The sequence below is a fragment of the Rhodnius prolixus genome, unplaced genomic scaffold (assembly GCF_049639745.1).
Source record: "Rhodnius prolixus isolate KJV_2025 unplaced genomic scaffold, Rpr scaffold_33, whole genome shotgun sequence".
Taxonomy (NCBI): domain Eukaryota; kingdom Metazoa; phylum Arthropoda; class Insecta; order Hemiptera; family Reduviidae; genus Rhodnius; species Rhodnius prolixus.
The window spans coordinates 395,323-412,801 of NW_027411608.1; the positions used below are offsets into that span (position 1 = coordinate 395,323).

General features: G+C 29.5%; 1 protein-coding gene across 9 annotated transcripts in view; it reads right to left on the reverse strand.

Moving 5' to 3' along the window:
* The window catches only part of LOC141455206 (uncharacterized), a 78,192-nt gene that overhangs the window by 37,312 nt on the left and 23,401 nt on the right, over positions 1–17,479 (reverse strand). For 6 of the 9 annotated variants that reach the window (XM_074130090.1, XM_074130085.1, XM_074130084.1 and 3 more), the window contains one exon: positions 14,377–14,506. In XM_074130090.1, coding sequence (XP_073986191.1) covers positions 14,377–14,399 — 23 coding nt within the window. In that variant the 5' untranslated portion in view covers positions 14,400–14,506. Of the gene's footprint in view, positions 1–14,146; positions 14,298–14,376; positions 14,507–14,739; positions 14,759–15,294; positions 15,318–17,479 lie in introns of those variants that run through there. The other 3 variants (XM_074130087.1, XM_074130089.1, XM_074130092.1) reach the window with 3 other exon arrangements.

Genomic DNA, 17,479 nt, shown 5'->3' on the forward strand with positions numbered 1-17,479 from the left:
TTTCCATTCTGTAAAACGAAAGCAAACTTTAACCCTAAATATCTCGTATTCTGCTCCATAGATTTCTACGAAATTTTATACAATTACGTACTAAACTTGTCTTCATATACACGTAAAATATAAAGAAAATCTATCGAGTAGTTTACGAGATATTTGAAGTTAAAGTTTCCATTCTGTAAAACGAAAGCAAACTGTAACCCTAAATATCTCGTATTCTGCTCCATAGATTTCTGCGAAATTTTATACAAATATATACTAAACTTGTCTTAATATACACGTAAAATATAAAGAAAATCTATCGAGCAGTTTACGAGATATTTGAAGTTAAAGTTTTCATTCTCTAAAACAAAAGCAAACTTTAACACTAAATATCTCGTTTTCTGCTCGATAGAATTCTACGAAATTTTATACAAATATATACTAAACTTGTCTTAATATACACGTAAAATATAAAGAAAATCTATCGAGCAGTTTACGAGATATTTGAAGTTAAAGTTTTCATTCTCTAAAACAAAAGCAAATTTTAACACTAAATATCTCGTTTTCTGCTCGATAGAATTCTACGAAATTTTATACAAATATATACTAAACTTGTCTTAATATACACGTAAAATATAAAGAAAATCTATCGAGCAGTTTACGAGATATTTGAAGTTAAAGTTTTCAATCTCTAAAACAAAAGCAAATTTTAACACTAAATATCTCGTTTTCTGCTCGATAGAATTCTACGAAATTTTATACAAATATATACTAAACTTGTCTTAATATACACGTAAAATATAAAGAAAATCTATCGAGCAGTTTACGAGATATTTGAAGTTAAAGTTTTCATTCTCTAAAACAAAAGCAAATTTTAACACTAAATATCTCGTTTTCTGCTCGACAGAATTCTACGAAATTTTATACAAATATATACTAAACTTGTCTTAATATACACGTAAAATATAAAGAAAATCTATCGAGCAGTTTACGAGATATTTGAAGTTAAAGTTTTCATTCTCTAAAACAAAAGCAAATTTTAACACTAAATATCTCGTTTTCTGCTCGATAGAATTCTACGAAATTTTATACAATTATAGACTAAACTTGTCTTAATATACACGTAAAATATAAAGAAAATCTATCGAGTAGTTTACGAGATATTTGAAGTTAAAGTTTCCATTCTGTAAAACGAAAGCAAACTTTAACCCTAAATAACTCGTATTCTGCTCCATAGATTTCTACGAAATTTTATACAATTATGTACTAAACTTGTCTTCATATACACGTAAAATATAATGAAAATCTATTGAGTAGTTTACGAGATATTTGAAGTTAAAGTTTTCATTCCGTTAAAAGAGAGCAAATTTTAACCCTAAATATCTCGTATTCTGCTCGATAGATTTCTACGAAATTTTATACAAATATATACTAAACTTGTCTTAATATACACGTAAAATATAAAGAAAATCTATCGAGTAGTTTACGAGATATTTGAAGTTAAAGTTTCCATTCTGTAAAACGAAAGCAAACTTTAACCCTAAATATCTCGTATTCTGCTCCATAGATTTCTACGAAATTTTATACAATTATGTACTAAACTTGTCTTCATATACACGTAAAATATAAAGAAAATCTATTGAGTAGTTTACGAGATATTTCAAGTTAAAGTTTTCATTCCGTTAAAAGAGAGCAAATTTTAACCCTAAATATCTCGTATTCTGCTCGATAGATTACTACGAAATTTTATACAAATATATACTAAACTTGTCTTAATATACACGTAAAATATAAAGAAAATCTATTGAGCAGTTTACGAGATATTTGAAGTTAAAGTTTTCATTCTCTAAAACAAAAGCAAACTTTAACACTAAATATCTCGTTTTCTGCTCGATAGAATTCTACGAAATTTTATACAATTATAGACTAAACTTGTCTTAATATACATGTAACATATAAAGAAAATCTATCGAGCAGTTTACGAGATATTTGAAGTTAAAGTTTTCATTCTCTAAAACGAAAGCAAACTTTAACACTAAATATCTCGTTTTCTGCTCGATAGAATTCTACGAAATTTTATACAACTATAGACTAAACTTGTCTTCATATACACGTAAAATATAAAGAAAATCTATCGAGTAGTTTTTGAGATATTTGAAGTTAAAGTTTTCATTCTGTAAAACGAAAGCAAACTTTAACCCTAAATATCTCGCATTCTGCTCGATAGAGTTCTACGAAATTTTACAGAATTATGTACTAAACTTGTCTTCATATACACGTAAAATATAAAGAAAATCTATCGAGCAGTTTACGAGATATTTGAAGTTAATTTTTTCATTCTCTAAAACAAAAGCAAATTTTAACACTAAATATCTCGTTTTCTGCTCGATAGAATTCTACGAAATTTTATACAATTATAGACTAAACTTGTCTTAATATACACGTAAAATATAAAGAAAATCTATCGAGTAGTTTACGAGATATTTGAAGTTAAAGTTTCCATTCTGTAAAACGAAAGCAAACTTTAACCCTAAATATCTCGTATTCTGCTCCATAGATTTCTACGAAATTTTATACAATTATGTACTAAACTTGTCTTCATATACACGTAAAATATAAAGAAAATCTATCGAGTAGTTTACGAGATATTTGAAGTTAAAGTTTCCATTCTGTAAAACGAAAGCAAACTTTAACCCTAAATATCTCGTATTCTGCTCCATAGATTTCTGCGAAATTTTATACAAATATATACTAAACTTGTCTTAATATACACGTAAAATATAAAGAAAATCTATCGAGCAGTTTACGAGATATTTGAAGTTAAAGTTTTCAATCTCTAAAACAAAAGCAAATTTTAACACTAAATATCTCGTTTTCTGCTCGATAGAATTCTACGAAATTTTATACAAATATATACTAAACTTGTCTTAATATACACGTAAAATATAAAGAAAATCTATCGAGCAGTTTACGAGATATTTGAAGTTAAAGTTTTCATTCTCTAAAACAAAAGCAAATTTTAACACTAAATATCTCGTTTTCTGCTCGATAGAATTCTACGAAATTTTATACAATTATAGACTAAACTTGTCTTAATATACACGTAAAATATAAAGAAAATCTATCGAGTAGTTTACGAGATATTTGAAGTTAAAGTTTCCATTCTGTAAAACGAAAGCAAACTTTAACCCTAAATAACTCGTATTCTGCTCCATAGATTTCTACGAAATTTTATACAATTATGTACTAAACTTGTCTTCATATACACGTAAAATATAATGAAAATCTATTGAGTAGTTTACGAGATATTTGAAGTTAAAGTTTTCATTCCGTTAAAAGAGAGCAAATTTTAACCCTAAATATCTCGTATTCTGCTCGATAGATTTCTACGAAATTTTATACAAATATATACTAAACTTGTCTTAATATACACGTAAAATATAAAGAAAATCTATCGAGTAGTTTACGAGATATTTGAAGTTAAAGTTTCCATTCTGTAAAACGAAAGCAAACTTTAACCCTAAATATCTCGTATTCTGCTCCATAGATTTCTACGAAATTTTATACAATTATGTACTAAACTTGTCTTCATATACACGTAAAATATAAAGAAAATCTATTGAGTAGTTTACGAGATATTTCAAGTTAAAGTTTTCATTCCGTTAAAAGAGAGCAAATTTTAACCCTAAATATCTCGTATTCTGCTCGATAGATTACTACGAAATTTTATACAAATATATACTAAACTTGTCTTAATATACATGTAAAATATAAAGAAAATCTATCGAGCAGTTTACGAGATATTTGAAGTTAAAGTTTTCATTCTCTAAAACAAAAGCAAACTTTAACACTAAATATCTCGTTTTCTGCTCGATAGAATTCTACGAAATTTTATACAATTATAGACTAAACTTGTCTTAATATACATGTAACATATAAAGAAAATCTATCGAGCAGTTTACGAGATATTTGAAGTTAAAGTTTTCATTCTCTAAAACGAAAGCAAACTTTAACACTAAATATCTCGTTTTCTGCTCGATAGAATTCTACGAAATTTTATACAATTATAGACTAAACTTGTCTTCATATACACGTAAAATATAAAGAAAATCTATCGAGTAGTTTTTGAGATATTTGAAGTTAAAGTTTTCATTCTGTAAAACGAAAGCAAACTTTAACCCTAAATATCTCGCATTCTGCTCGATAGAGTTCTACGAAATTTTACAGAATTATGTACTAAACTTGTCTTCATATACACGTAAAATATAAAGAAAATCTATCGAGCAGTTTACGAGATATTTGAAGTTAAAGTTTTCATTCTCTAAAACAAAAGCAAATTTTAACACTAAATATCTCGTTTTCTGCTCGATAGAATTCTACGAAATTTTATACAATTATAGACTAAACTTGTCTTAATATACACGTAAAATATAAAGAAAATCTATCGAGTAGTTTACGAGATATTTGAAGTTAAAGTTTCCATTCTGTAAAACGAAAGCAAACTTTAACCCTAAATATCTCGTATTCTGCTCCATATATTTCTACGAAATTTTATACAATTATGTACTAAACTTGTCTTCATATACACGTAAAATATAAAGAAAATCTATCGAGTAGTTTACGAGATATTTGAAGTTAAAGTTTCCATTCTGTAAAACGAAAGCAAACTTTAACCCTAAATATCTCGTATTCTGCTCCATAGATTTCTGCGAAATTTTATACAAATATATACTAAACTTGTCTTAATATACACGTAAAATATAAAGAAAATCTATCGAGCAGTTTACGAGATATTTCAAGTTAAAGTTTTCATTCCGTTAAAAGAGAGCAAATTTTAACCCTAAATATCTCGTATTCTGCTCGATAGATTACTACGAAATTTTATACAAATATATACTAAACTTGTCTTAATATACACGTAAAATATAAAGAAAATCTATTGAGCAGTTTACGAGATATTTGAAGTTAAAGTTTTCATTCTCTAAAACAAAAGCAAACTTTAACACTAAATATCTCGTTTTCTGCTCGATAGAATTCTACGAAATTTTATACAAATATGTACTAAACTTGTCTTAATATACACGTAAAATATAAAGAAAATCTATCGAGCAGTTTACGAGATATTTGAAGTTAAAGTTTTCATTCTCTAAAACAAAAGCAAATTTTAACACTAAATATCTCGTTTTCTGCTCGATAGAATTCTACGAAATTTTATACAAATATATACTAAACTTGTCTTAATATACACGTAAAATATAAAGAAAATCTATCGAGCAGTTTACGAGATATTTGAAGTTAAAGTTTTCATTCTCTAAAACAAAAGCAAATTTTAACACTAAATATCTCGTTTTCTGCTCGATAGAATTCTACGAAATTTTATACAATTATAGACTAAAATTGTCTTCATATACACGTAAAATATAAAGAAAATCTATTGAGTAGTTTACGAGATATTTCAAGTTAAAGTTTTCATTCTCTAAAACGAAAGCAAACTTTAACACTAAATATCTCGTTTTCTGCTCGATAGAATTCTACGAAATTTTATACAATTATAGACTAAACTTGTCTTAATATACATGTAAAATATAAAGAAAATCTATCGAGCAGTTTACGAGATATTTGAAGTTAAAGTTTTCATTCTCTAAAACAAAAGCAAATTTTAACACTAAATATCTCGTTTTCTGCTCGATAGAATTCTACGAAATTTTATACAATTATAGACTAAACTTGTCTTCATATACACGTAAAATATAAAGAAAATCTATCGAGTAGTTTTTGAGATATTTGAAGTTAAAGTTTTCATTCTGTAAAACGAAAGCAAATTTTAACCCTAAATATCTCGCATTCTGCTCGATAGAGTTCTACGAAATTTTAAAGAATTATGTACTAAACCAGTCTTCATATACACGTAAAATATAAAGAAAATCTATTGAGTAGTTTACGAGATATTTCAAGTTAAAGTTTTCATTCCGTTAAAAGAGAGCAAATTTTAACCCTAAATATCTCGTATTCTGCTCGATAGATTTCTACGAAATTTTATACAACTATATACTAAACTTGTCTTAATATACACGTAAAATATAAAGAAAATCTATCGAGTAGTTTACGAGATATTTGAAGTTAAAGTTTCCATTCTGTAAAACGAAAGCAAACTTTAACCCTAAATATCTCGTATTCTGCTCGATAGATTTCTACGAAATTTTATACAATTATAGACTAAACTTGTCTTAATATACACGTAAAATATAAAGAAAATCTATAGAGTAGTTTACGAGATATTTGAAGTTAAAGTTTCCATTCTGTAAAACGAAAGCAAATTTTAACCCTAAATATCTCGTATTCTGCTCGATAGATTTCTACGAAATTTTATACAATTATAGACTAAACTTGTCTTAATATACACGTAAAATATAAAGAAAATCTATCGAGTAGTTTACGAGATATTTGAAGTTAAAGTTTCCATTCTGTAAAACGAAAGCAAACTTTAACACTAAATATCTCGTTTTCTGCTCGATAGAATTCTGCGAAATTTTATACAATTATATACTAAACTTGTCGTCATATACACGTAATATATAAAGAAAATCTATCGAGTAGTTTTTGAGATATTTGAAGTTAAAGTTTTCATTCTGTAAAACGAAAGCCAACTTTAACCCTAAATATCTCGTTTTCTGCTCGATAGAATTCTACGAAATTTTATACAATTATAGACTAAACTTGTCTTTATATACAGGTAAAATATAAAGATATTCTATCGAGTAGTTTACGACATATTTGAAGTTAAAGTTTTCATTTTGTAAAACGAAAGCAAACTTTAAGACTAAATATCTCGTTTTCTGCTCGATAGAATTTTGCGAAATTTTATACAATTATAGACTAAACTAGTCTTCATATACACGTAAAATATAAAGAAAATCTATTGAGTAGTTTACGAGATATTTCAAGTTAAAGTTTTCATTCCGCTAAAAGAGAGCAAATTTTTACCCTAAATATCTCGTATTCTGCTCGATAGATTTCTACGAAATTATATACAAATATATACTAAACTTGTCTTCATATACACGTAAAATATAAAGAAAATCTATTGAGTAGTTTACGAGATATTTCAAGTTAAAGTTTTCATTCCGTTAAAAGAGAGCAAATTTTAACCCTAAATATCTCGTATTCTGCTCGATAGATTACTACGAAATTTTATACAAATATATACTAAACTTGTCTTAATATACACGTAAAATATAAAGAAAATCTATCGAGCAGTTTACGAGATATTTGAAGTTAAAGTTTTCATTCTCTAAAACAAAAGCAAACTTTAACCCTAAATATCTCGCATTCTGCTCGATAGAGTTCTACGAAATTTTATAGAATTATGTACTAAACTTGTCTTTATATACAGGTAAAATATAAAGAAAATCTATCGAGTAGTTTAAGAGATATTTGAAGTTAAAGTTTTCATTTTGTAAAACGAAAGCAAACTTTAACACTAAATATCTTGTATTATGCTCCATAGATTTCTACGAAATTTTATACAATTATAGACTAAACTAGTCTTCATATACACGTAAAATATAAAGAAAATCTATCGAGTAGTTTTTGAGATATTTGAAGGTAAAGTTTTCATTCTGTAAAAAGAGAGCAAATTTTAACCCTAAATATCTCGTATTCTGCTCAATAGATTTCTACGAAATTTTAAACAATTATATACTAAACTTGTCTTAATATACACGTAAAATATAAAGAAAATCTATCGAGTAGTTTTTGAGATATTTGAAGGTAAAATTTTCATTCTGTAAAACGAAAGCAAACTTTAACCCTAAATATCTCGTATTCTGCTCCATAGATTTCTACGAAATTTTAAACAATTATATACTAAACTTGTCTTAATATACACGTAAAATATAAAGAAAATCAATCGAGTAGTTTACGAGATATTTGAAGTTAAAGTTTTCATTCTGTAAAACGAAAGCAAACTTTAACACTAAATATCTCGTTTTCTGCTCGATAGAATTCTGCGAAATTTTATACAATTATATACTAAACTTGTCGTCATATACACGTAAAATATAAAGAAAATCTATCGAGTAGTTTTTGAGATATTTGAAGTTAAAGTTTTCATTCTGTAAAACGAAAGCCAACTTTAACCCTAAATATCTCGTTTTCTGCTCGATAGAATTCTACGAAATTTTATACAATTATATACTAAACTTGTCGTCATATACACGTAAAATATAAAGAAAATCTATCGAGTAGTTTTTGAGATATTTGAAGTTAATGTTTTTATTCTGTAAAACGAAAGCCAACTTTAACCCTAAATATCTCGTTTTCTGCTCGATAGAATTCTGCGAAATTTTATACAATTATAGACTAAACTTGTCTTCATATACACGTAAAATATAAAGAAAATCTATCGAGTAGTTTAAGAGATATTTGAAGTTCAAGTTTTCATTCTGTAAAACGAAAGCAAACTTTAACACTAAATATCTCGTATTATGCTCCATAGATTTCTACGAAATTTTATACAATTATAGACTAAACTAGTCTTCATATACACGTAAAATATAAAGAAAATCTATCGAGTAGTTTTTGAGATATTTGAAGGTAAAGTTTTCATTCTGTAAAAAGAGAGCAAATTTTAACCCTAAATATCTCGTATTCTGCTCAATAGATTTCTACGAAATTTTAAACAATTATATACTAAACTTGTCTTAATATACACGTAAAATATAAAGAAAATCTATCGAGTAGTTTTTGAGATATTTGAAGGTAAAATTTTCATTCTGTAAAACGAAAGCAAACTTTAACCCTAAATATCTCGTATTCTGCTCCATAGATTTCTACGAAATTTTAAACAATTATATACTAAACTTGTCTTAATATACACGTAAAATATAAAGAAAATCAATCGAGTAGTTTACGAGATATTTGAAGTTAAAGTTTTCATTCTGTAAAACGAAAGCAAACTTTAACACTAAATATCTCGTTTTCTGCTCGATAGAATTCTGCGAAATTTTATACAATTATATACTAAACTTGTCTTCATATACACGTAAAATATAAAGAAAATCTATCGAGTAGTTTTTGAGATATTTGAAGTTAAAGTTTTCATTCTGTAAAACGAAAGCCAACTTTAACCCTAAATATCTCGTTTTCTGCTCGATAGAATTCTACGAAATTTTATACAATTATATACTAAACTTGTCGTCATATACACGTAAAATATAAAGAAAATCTATCGAGTAGTTTTTGAGATATTTGAAGTTAAAGTTTTCATTCTGTAAAACGATAGCAAACTTTAACACTAAATATCTCGTTTTCTGCGTGATAGAATTCTGCGAAATTTTATACAATTATATACTAAACTTGTCGTCATATACACGTAAAATATAAAGAAAATCTATGGAGTAGTTTTTGCGATATTTGAAGTTAATGTTTTTATTCTGTAAAACGAAAGCCAACTTTAACCCTAAATATCTCGTTTTCTGCTCGATAGAATTCTGCGAAATTTTTTTACAATTATATACTAAACTTGTCGTCATATACACGTAAAATATAAAGAAAATCTATCGAGTAGTTTTTGAGATATTTGAAGTTAAAGTTTTCATTCTCTAAAACGAAAGCAAACTTTAACACTAAATATCTCGTTTTCTGCTCGATAGAATTGTACGAAATTTTATACAATTATAGACTAAACTTGTCTTCATATACACGTAAAATATAAAGAAAATCTATCGAGTAGTTTTTGAGATATTTGATGTTAAAGTTTTCATTCTGTAAAACGAAAGCCAACTTTAACCCTAAATATCTCGTTTTCTGCTTGATAGAATTCTGCGAAATTTTATACAATTATAGACTAAACTTGTCGTCATATACACGTAAAATATAAAGAAAATCTATCGAGTAGTTTTTGAGATATTTGAAGTTAAAGTTTTCATTCTGTAAAACGAAAGCCAACTTTAACCCTAAATATCTCGTTTTCTGCTCGATAGAATTCTACGAAATTTTATACAATTATAGACTAAACTTGTCTTCATATACACGTAAAATATAAAGAAAATCTATCGAGTAGTTTTTGAGATATTTGAAGTTAAAGTTTTCATTCTGTAAAACGAAAGCCAACTTTAACCCTAAATATCTCGTTTTCTGCTCGATAGAATTCTACGAAATTTTATACAATTATATACAGTCGACTCTTGATAATTCTAAACTCGAACTTCTTTTCTTAACTGCCGGGGGAGAGAAGGCTCTACAATTCGAACGAGGCTGCTTCCCCTCTTTATAATTTGAATTTTCCCTAGCAATGTTTACTTTTCATTTTCCGCTCATTGTTCATTTCCTGCGTAATGTTTCCCTCCTTTCAGCCCAGTTTAACTTTACAAATCTCTTTCTTAGTTTGTCACGATGGGAAGTACGTCTCCCTTACTGTGTCCCACATACAGAAAAATTATCGCGGCCATGGAAAGCGGTTCGAGAAGAAAAGATATCGCCAAAACTCTCAATATTCCACCACAAACGCTTTCTACAATTCTAAGTCACTGACTGAGTCAAGCCACATTGAAACAAAAAACTGTTCTTCATTTTTTTAATTAGGTACATATGTATATTATTATTTATTGAAATGTTAATACATATGTAATTTTTTTGTTCTTTTTTGTCGTTTTCATTATTTTTACTTTTTTACTTGAGGCTATATATGTCTAAAACTTAGGTAAGCTCACACTGTTTGTACATACATATACTCGTATACATAATAAAATCTCTTAATAATTCGAATTTTTTTTTCCATTCTTGATACAATAATTCGAAGTCTCGATAATTCGAATTTTTCTTGTAGTCCCTTGTATTTCGATTTATCGAGAGTCGACTGTACTAAAGTTGTCTTCATATACACTTCATTTGCACTCTAAATAAAAAACCATGCCCAAAAAGATCTTCGCCCTCCAAATTCCAGAAGAATTTGCGGTTTGAAATTTCAACTACTTGCAAAAGCTCCAAAATTTAACCTTTTATAACTCAGTAACTACTGTTACTAAAACGTTGCCATTTATGTTAGCTATAGAACTACAGTATCTCTACGATTTGGTAAAGAAAACGAATAAAATGATATTGAATTATTTAAAAGAAAAAATTAAAAGAAGTATTACTAAGGAATGTGGGAAAATGTTGCTGATATCAATCTGATCCTGGGATCCGTAGGTGCTGATTTAGATGGAAACGGTCAACAAACCTTAGTCTGGCAAAGGTCAGTGTTTTCTTCAGTAAGAAGAAGTCCGTTATCCAGAATAGAATTGTAAATTTAATTAATACAGTACGAACTGAAAAACAGTTTCCGGTAAGATAAGTGATTAATTATAGAATAGTGATGATTTTCTTTTTAAGTGAAAAACGTAATCGAGTTAAATTGTGATAGTTTATAATTTCTGTCTGACAATGCTCTACAAGTATATTAGTTTAGGTTGTCGAAAAGGTAAAAACTAATCTATTACTTGCTTCTGGCTATGGTTTTCAACCACCATTGCTACAATTTAGGCTTCCACGCATTATTGGCTACACTATTGCGGCATTTTGACTGGCCGTAAATTGCTCGGGTCTTTTGAGGCTCCCGGGGGGGGGGGGAAATTAGGATGCGCCCCGTTTCAATTGTCCATGCCCAAAACTATTTCTAAAATTTCTATTCCATTAAGGTAGCCGTCAATAAAACCAGGAAATAGACATTACCTGCGGAAAATGAGGTCATACAGCTAAAAAAAAAGAAAAAAAAAATGGTAAAACTAGGCATATAAATGGACACAATCCATTCCGCTATGTATGAATTGACAATATTATTGTTGCATCAATTATACGGAAGGAAATCTTAATGAGTACCGTTATAATATTTATTGCAGTTCACGTTATCGGTCATACTTTCCGGAAGTAGGGAACATCGTATCATAAATCAAAATGATGCTCTATTATCGGCCAATGTACTGTACGAATATTTTCCGACAATTAGAAACGAGAGATTCTGCTAATTAGTATTTTTTTTGTTTTAGATCACTCGTAAATAATCGATAAGATTTTCACTTACAACTAACGTAAACATTTTGTTGAAACTCCAAGTTTTAGAAACCTACTTTCTTGTTAGCTATAGTTCTTAAAACCAAACATTACCCTTAAAAGTAAAGTAGATGCCTATTTTTTTAGCTGGGCTTTACGTCCAATTACCAATTAGGTGTCGTGGACAGATACGACTAGCAAACACATACTTTACTATAAATTTCTCATATTAACCATTAAATAAAATCTAAGGCCAAGATACCGGGTATCGAACCTACTATACCAACAATACATCTTAGCATTGCGGGTCTCGTCTCTTAACCGCTCGGCTACCGTGGCGCCTCCCCTTAAATGGATATATGCAAGGATGACTGCTCTTCTATAACCATCCTCTCCAATAACTATCAGAAAAGAATTTTCCGAGAAAAATGATGAAAATAAAATTGTTCATTGTTTTTGGTGACTGATTCATTAATCCAATAGCAAGCAAAGAATAATGCCAATTACAGTCATGATTTTTTAAAATTATTTTGCCGAGCTTTCGACCTAGGGCAGTGATGGTGAACCTATGATATGCGAGCTCATTTTGGGTGATACGCATCTTCAAAGATAAAAAAAATTCATAATTCAAATATTTGTCTCTCATAACGGCCAGAGTTGGTTATTAATAATAATATTATTACTTACGTTAATAATTTTGGTTTTTATATTTTAAATGGCATTAAACAAATAATTAACTTAAAAAAATTATAAATATTTCTATTTTTTTTAGTCTTTACTTTCGTGATGTGTGATACGTCACGAAAATTATGTTTCGATTTTTCAAAATTTTGACACACCGAGCTCAAAAGGTTCGCCATCACTGGTCTAGGGTCTAGGTTATCTTCAGAGCTTATTGACAATATAATATTTTTACATTGTTGGTTATTATTATAAAGTTGGTGTATCTTCTGTCCCCTGGTGGCCTGTGGATTTGAAACAATTAAGGGCAATGTACGGTTTTTAAAAAACTATAATGTTGATGAGAATTAATATGGTTAAAAGGTTCCAAGCTTGAAGAATATTAATGAGTTCGAACCTAGAGGTTAATAGTAAGAGATAGTCGTGTGAGTGGTCATAGCAGAGTTTTTCCTTGTAAAGGAAGTATAAAAACGTGTATATCCGGTGAAAATTCAATTTCTGAACATTTAACACGATTGCAATACTTCCTGTTCGCCAACAATAAGGGAAAGTGACAATAACGAAGCCCTTGACTTAGTTTTCAATGATTAGGTCAATAAAAAAGGACATTATGAAGGATGTAAACTAGAATTATTGGGGAAAAAAGGTCGTTACGGCAACGCAGATCACTCTTCTTAGTTGTCCTACTTCTTCTCCACCTAATCTGTCTGCTGACCATTTCTTTCTATCTTGTCCAGATTTCAATAAATGTCCCTAAGCTTGAACTAATCAATCTGCAACACTCAACACAAAGATAACCTTGTCGGCTGCATGAGAAGCTTATAACCTGCCAACTATGTATATGTTATTAAAAACCCTCTTATGATCGATCTTGTTGTACAAACTATAATACTAGATTACAAGGATGATAACGGCTAGAATTCGATACGCAGAATATAGCCATGACACATGTGGGTCTTTCAAGGCTTTTTGCAGTGCAAGGATCTTGATATTTAGAGGTCTTTTATGATATTAAGATCGAATGTGCTCTTCACGTCTCTCACATTTTACCATTTCTTCACAAAGATTGTTTAAAAGGAGCCGTTCTTAACATACTCGGGAAATCTTAATCTAGGATTTTGTTTTAATATAGATTCTCCTACCATCAATTAATATTCCATTGACTAATCTCACTTATAAGGTTGAAGTTTAGTGTTTAAATCTAAGAAGGGGCAGTTTTTCCCAAGGTACTGTCGCCATTAAGGTTTATTGTGCCTAAGATACCTCCCTTATTTCTTTTAGTGTACGGTTTCACCCATTAGTCGTTTTTTTTTTTTCGGAGGCGATATGACCTTCACAGGTCTCAGAATACCAAAGTCCCCAAACCACAACCTCTTCAGTTCCTCATTTAGGACACAATCAAAATCCAGCAACCGAAAGCACCACAAGCTGAGTACATCTTCAGTTCTAGACTTACAAAGTCCAAGCATTTACTTGTTCCCGTGTTTGTAAAGCTTTTCGCAAAACCATTGTTTCAATGGCCTTAATGTTCTTCATTATTCCTAAGTGAGGGCCTGGATGGCTGTCCCATTCCTGGCCATTGGTCGGTCGCTTCACTTTCCCAGATGCTAGCAAATAGAAAAGCGAGGGATTCGATATAAAGTCATTCGTACTTAATAATTCTAAAAAGACAAACACAAAACTAACCCAAAACTGAAAGCTTGGCACATGATTCGTTCGCATTCTTGTTCGCACAGTCGTACCGTGGCTAGTGTGACGTTGACGCTGATGTCTGTATAGTTCAGTCGTTTGCCTATCGACACCCGCTCGTAACATTCTGAAATTAAGAAGTATCATATATTATAATCAAATTAAATTAAGTCAAACTTTGTGCATTTTTGTTTTCTTTTTTTGGAATGCTAATTTTCATTTCCACCCTCCCGAAAATAGATCTAATAGTTTTGTTGTAAAAATTATGTACTTTATTTTTCTGTGAAACTTATTTTAGTTTTTCTTTTAAAGTTTTCAGAAAGCATCAAAACTTGAAGCACTTCAATTATCCCAAAGTACCTGGATCAAACTTGAAGTATCTCTAGAATTCTTTGCACAGTTGGAAGTTGTGCCCAACTTCTTTTCAATTTACACTCACACATTCATGAAGACTTAGAAAAATATATTTTTCTAAATGAAATTATAATTTAGGGAATTTGGTCACGATCGTCAACTAAGAGAAAACAAAAATTGTTACGTATTATGATATCTTGGAAATCTTGAAATGTTTAAATCTTAACGGTTAATGATTTACTGGATTATAACTACGATATTTTTACGTGCCTGAATCCTAGGAGATAGATTTACTTAATAACCATGGAAACTGCAATAATACGATGTCAACAACACAAAGTTGAGGCTGCTAGTAAAATATAAAGATTAATGTTTCAGTATTTTGTAATTGTTAGTTATTATATTGTCAATCAAATTTTATAAAAGCAATGAATCTATCACAACAAAAGTTAAAACTTGAGTTTCACTTGTATAAGTAAAACAAAGTTAAGATAAGCGAGACACCTGATTTCAGTTTAAAGAAACAAATGCTTGATGTTAATGTTTTAAGTTAATGCTTACAGGTCCTCCATTGATTTAACGACATGGCAAAGTCAGCGGTTTTTGGGAGAACAAATTGGGTCCATATCTGAGAGGATGAATCTGTAAAAAGTTTTCTTTTTATGATTATGGATTTTTCTTTTGTATACAATATTAAAAAAAGACCAATACAAACAAAAATTTTGTAAAAACCACTTCTTGGAACAAAAAAAAATGGCCTCAAAACGAGTATTACTGGTGAAAACCGAAAATCTAAACGCATAGAGTAGCGTCAATAGAAAGTAACAACAACCATATTATGGCTTACTTGTTTATTGTAGTTCAGGTACATCAAAGTTTACAATCAAGGGCAAAAGCAGGAGGTCGGCTAGCGCTGCTGAAGACGTGAGTAAAAGAAGCCCACGTCTGACGACAGTCCATTTACACTCAGGAACAAATAGTTTATAAAGAAATGCCACCCCCAAACAACTATTACACCATATTTCCGGTTGCAGTAAGGAGGGGGGGTGAATAAAGGGGAAATCTGTTTAAACTTAACCTTCCACTTTAACCCAAACAATTAATGCTTGTCTTTTTTTTTTTTCTTTAACCTCTATGCTTTCTTATTCTTATTGTTATAACCTTAACAACAGAATCAAAATCAACTACGCTCGACAACAGTTTTAACAACGTTGCAATCAATGGTGCGTGCGAGTCAACTGGCGGGCCACAAAATGGGAGGGAGAGGTTTTGAAAAGCTTTGCTATGATCGGATTGCTTAACTTCTATTTAGGAACGGCTTTCAATTTGATGGGGGGTGCTCTGTCCTATTACATCAATCAATCAGTATTATAATCTTTTATTATTATTTTTCTGACAGCAAGTTGATAGAATATTGTGGACGTGACAAAGGAAGGAAACTCGAAGACACACAAGTAGAACTTTCTCCTATTATCCATTTTCACAAATCAATTTGATAAATCTACATTAAACTTGGCTAATAGTTACTTGGGTGGTCCTAGAGCTTTTGTGACCCAGAAAACGATCTATTATCTATCATTTCTATAAGGCTACACATCACCGGGGTGATTCAACATCTAACTCAGCGTTTCCCAACCTGTGGTACGCGAAAAATAATCAATAATAGCGGACATTAAAAATTAAATCATAAAAATATCTTAGATACGTTTTTTTTCAATAATTCATAAAAATTATTTTAATTAATAATATTATACAGTAAAGTTGTTAATATGTACAGGAATAAAGTAAGTCTGTCTCAAGATATACGAGAAAATATACGTAATAGCACATTTAACAAGATTAAAATTGTCAACAACTCAAAAAGACAATTTTTTTCGAAACTAAAAGACCAGACTGAAAAGGACAAACAATCAAATCTTATATACGAAATTGAATGCAAAGACTGTCACAAAAAATATACAGGCGAAACATCACAGTATTTAAAAAAAAAGACTGTACCAACACTCTTACGACACAAAACTAAAAAAGAACACCACAGCACTTTTCTTACATAGCACAGGAAAATCATCACACTTTCGATTTCCCAAACACAAAGATTCTTAAACCAGAAACCAACACACAAAAAAGGAAAGTGCTAGAAATGATATAAGACAGAATACAGTCTAAATTTCAAAACTGACAGTAACAATTTAAACAATATATACGCAAACTTACTACAAAATACTTGACAATTGGCAACACTGACTTCAACACATATCACACACAGACCGATCACACTCAGTCCATGAACAGACAAGACAGAAGACACACCGACCCTGTAATGTAAAAATATTACTTTATAAACTAGGTAAATAATTATTTGTAAATTTCATTATATTATACATATTCATTTTAATAGAATCATTGTTAACAATCGGTAAACATGTTCCACAGCCCTGAAGATGACCTAGTCCCTAGGTCGAAAGCTCGGCAAAATAAATTTTACTCGACTGAAATGGCAATTATTTTTTCATCCTATTAAAATTGTCTTTCATGGAGTATTTTCCCAAAACCCAAAAACACAAATGATAATTGGATTTCAAAACCCCCTTCTAGAAAGAAAATTTAGGAAAAGCCATGTCATTGTCAATAAAAGATACAAGAAAATTTAACAGAATTATCATGTGAATGAACTTAAATGATAACTATGTACAAAAATCTGCTTAAAGAGACTGATTGTAATGAGTAAGTTCTATTCAAGCAACAT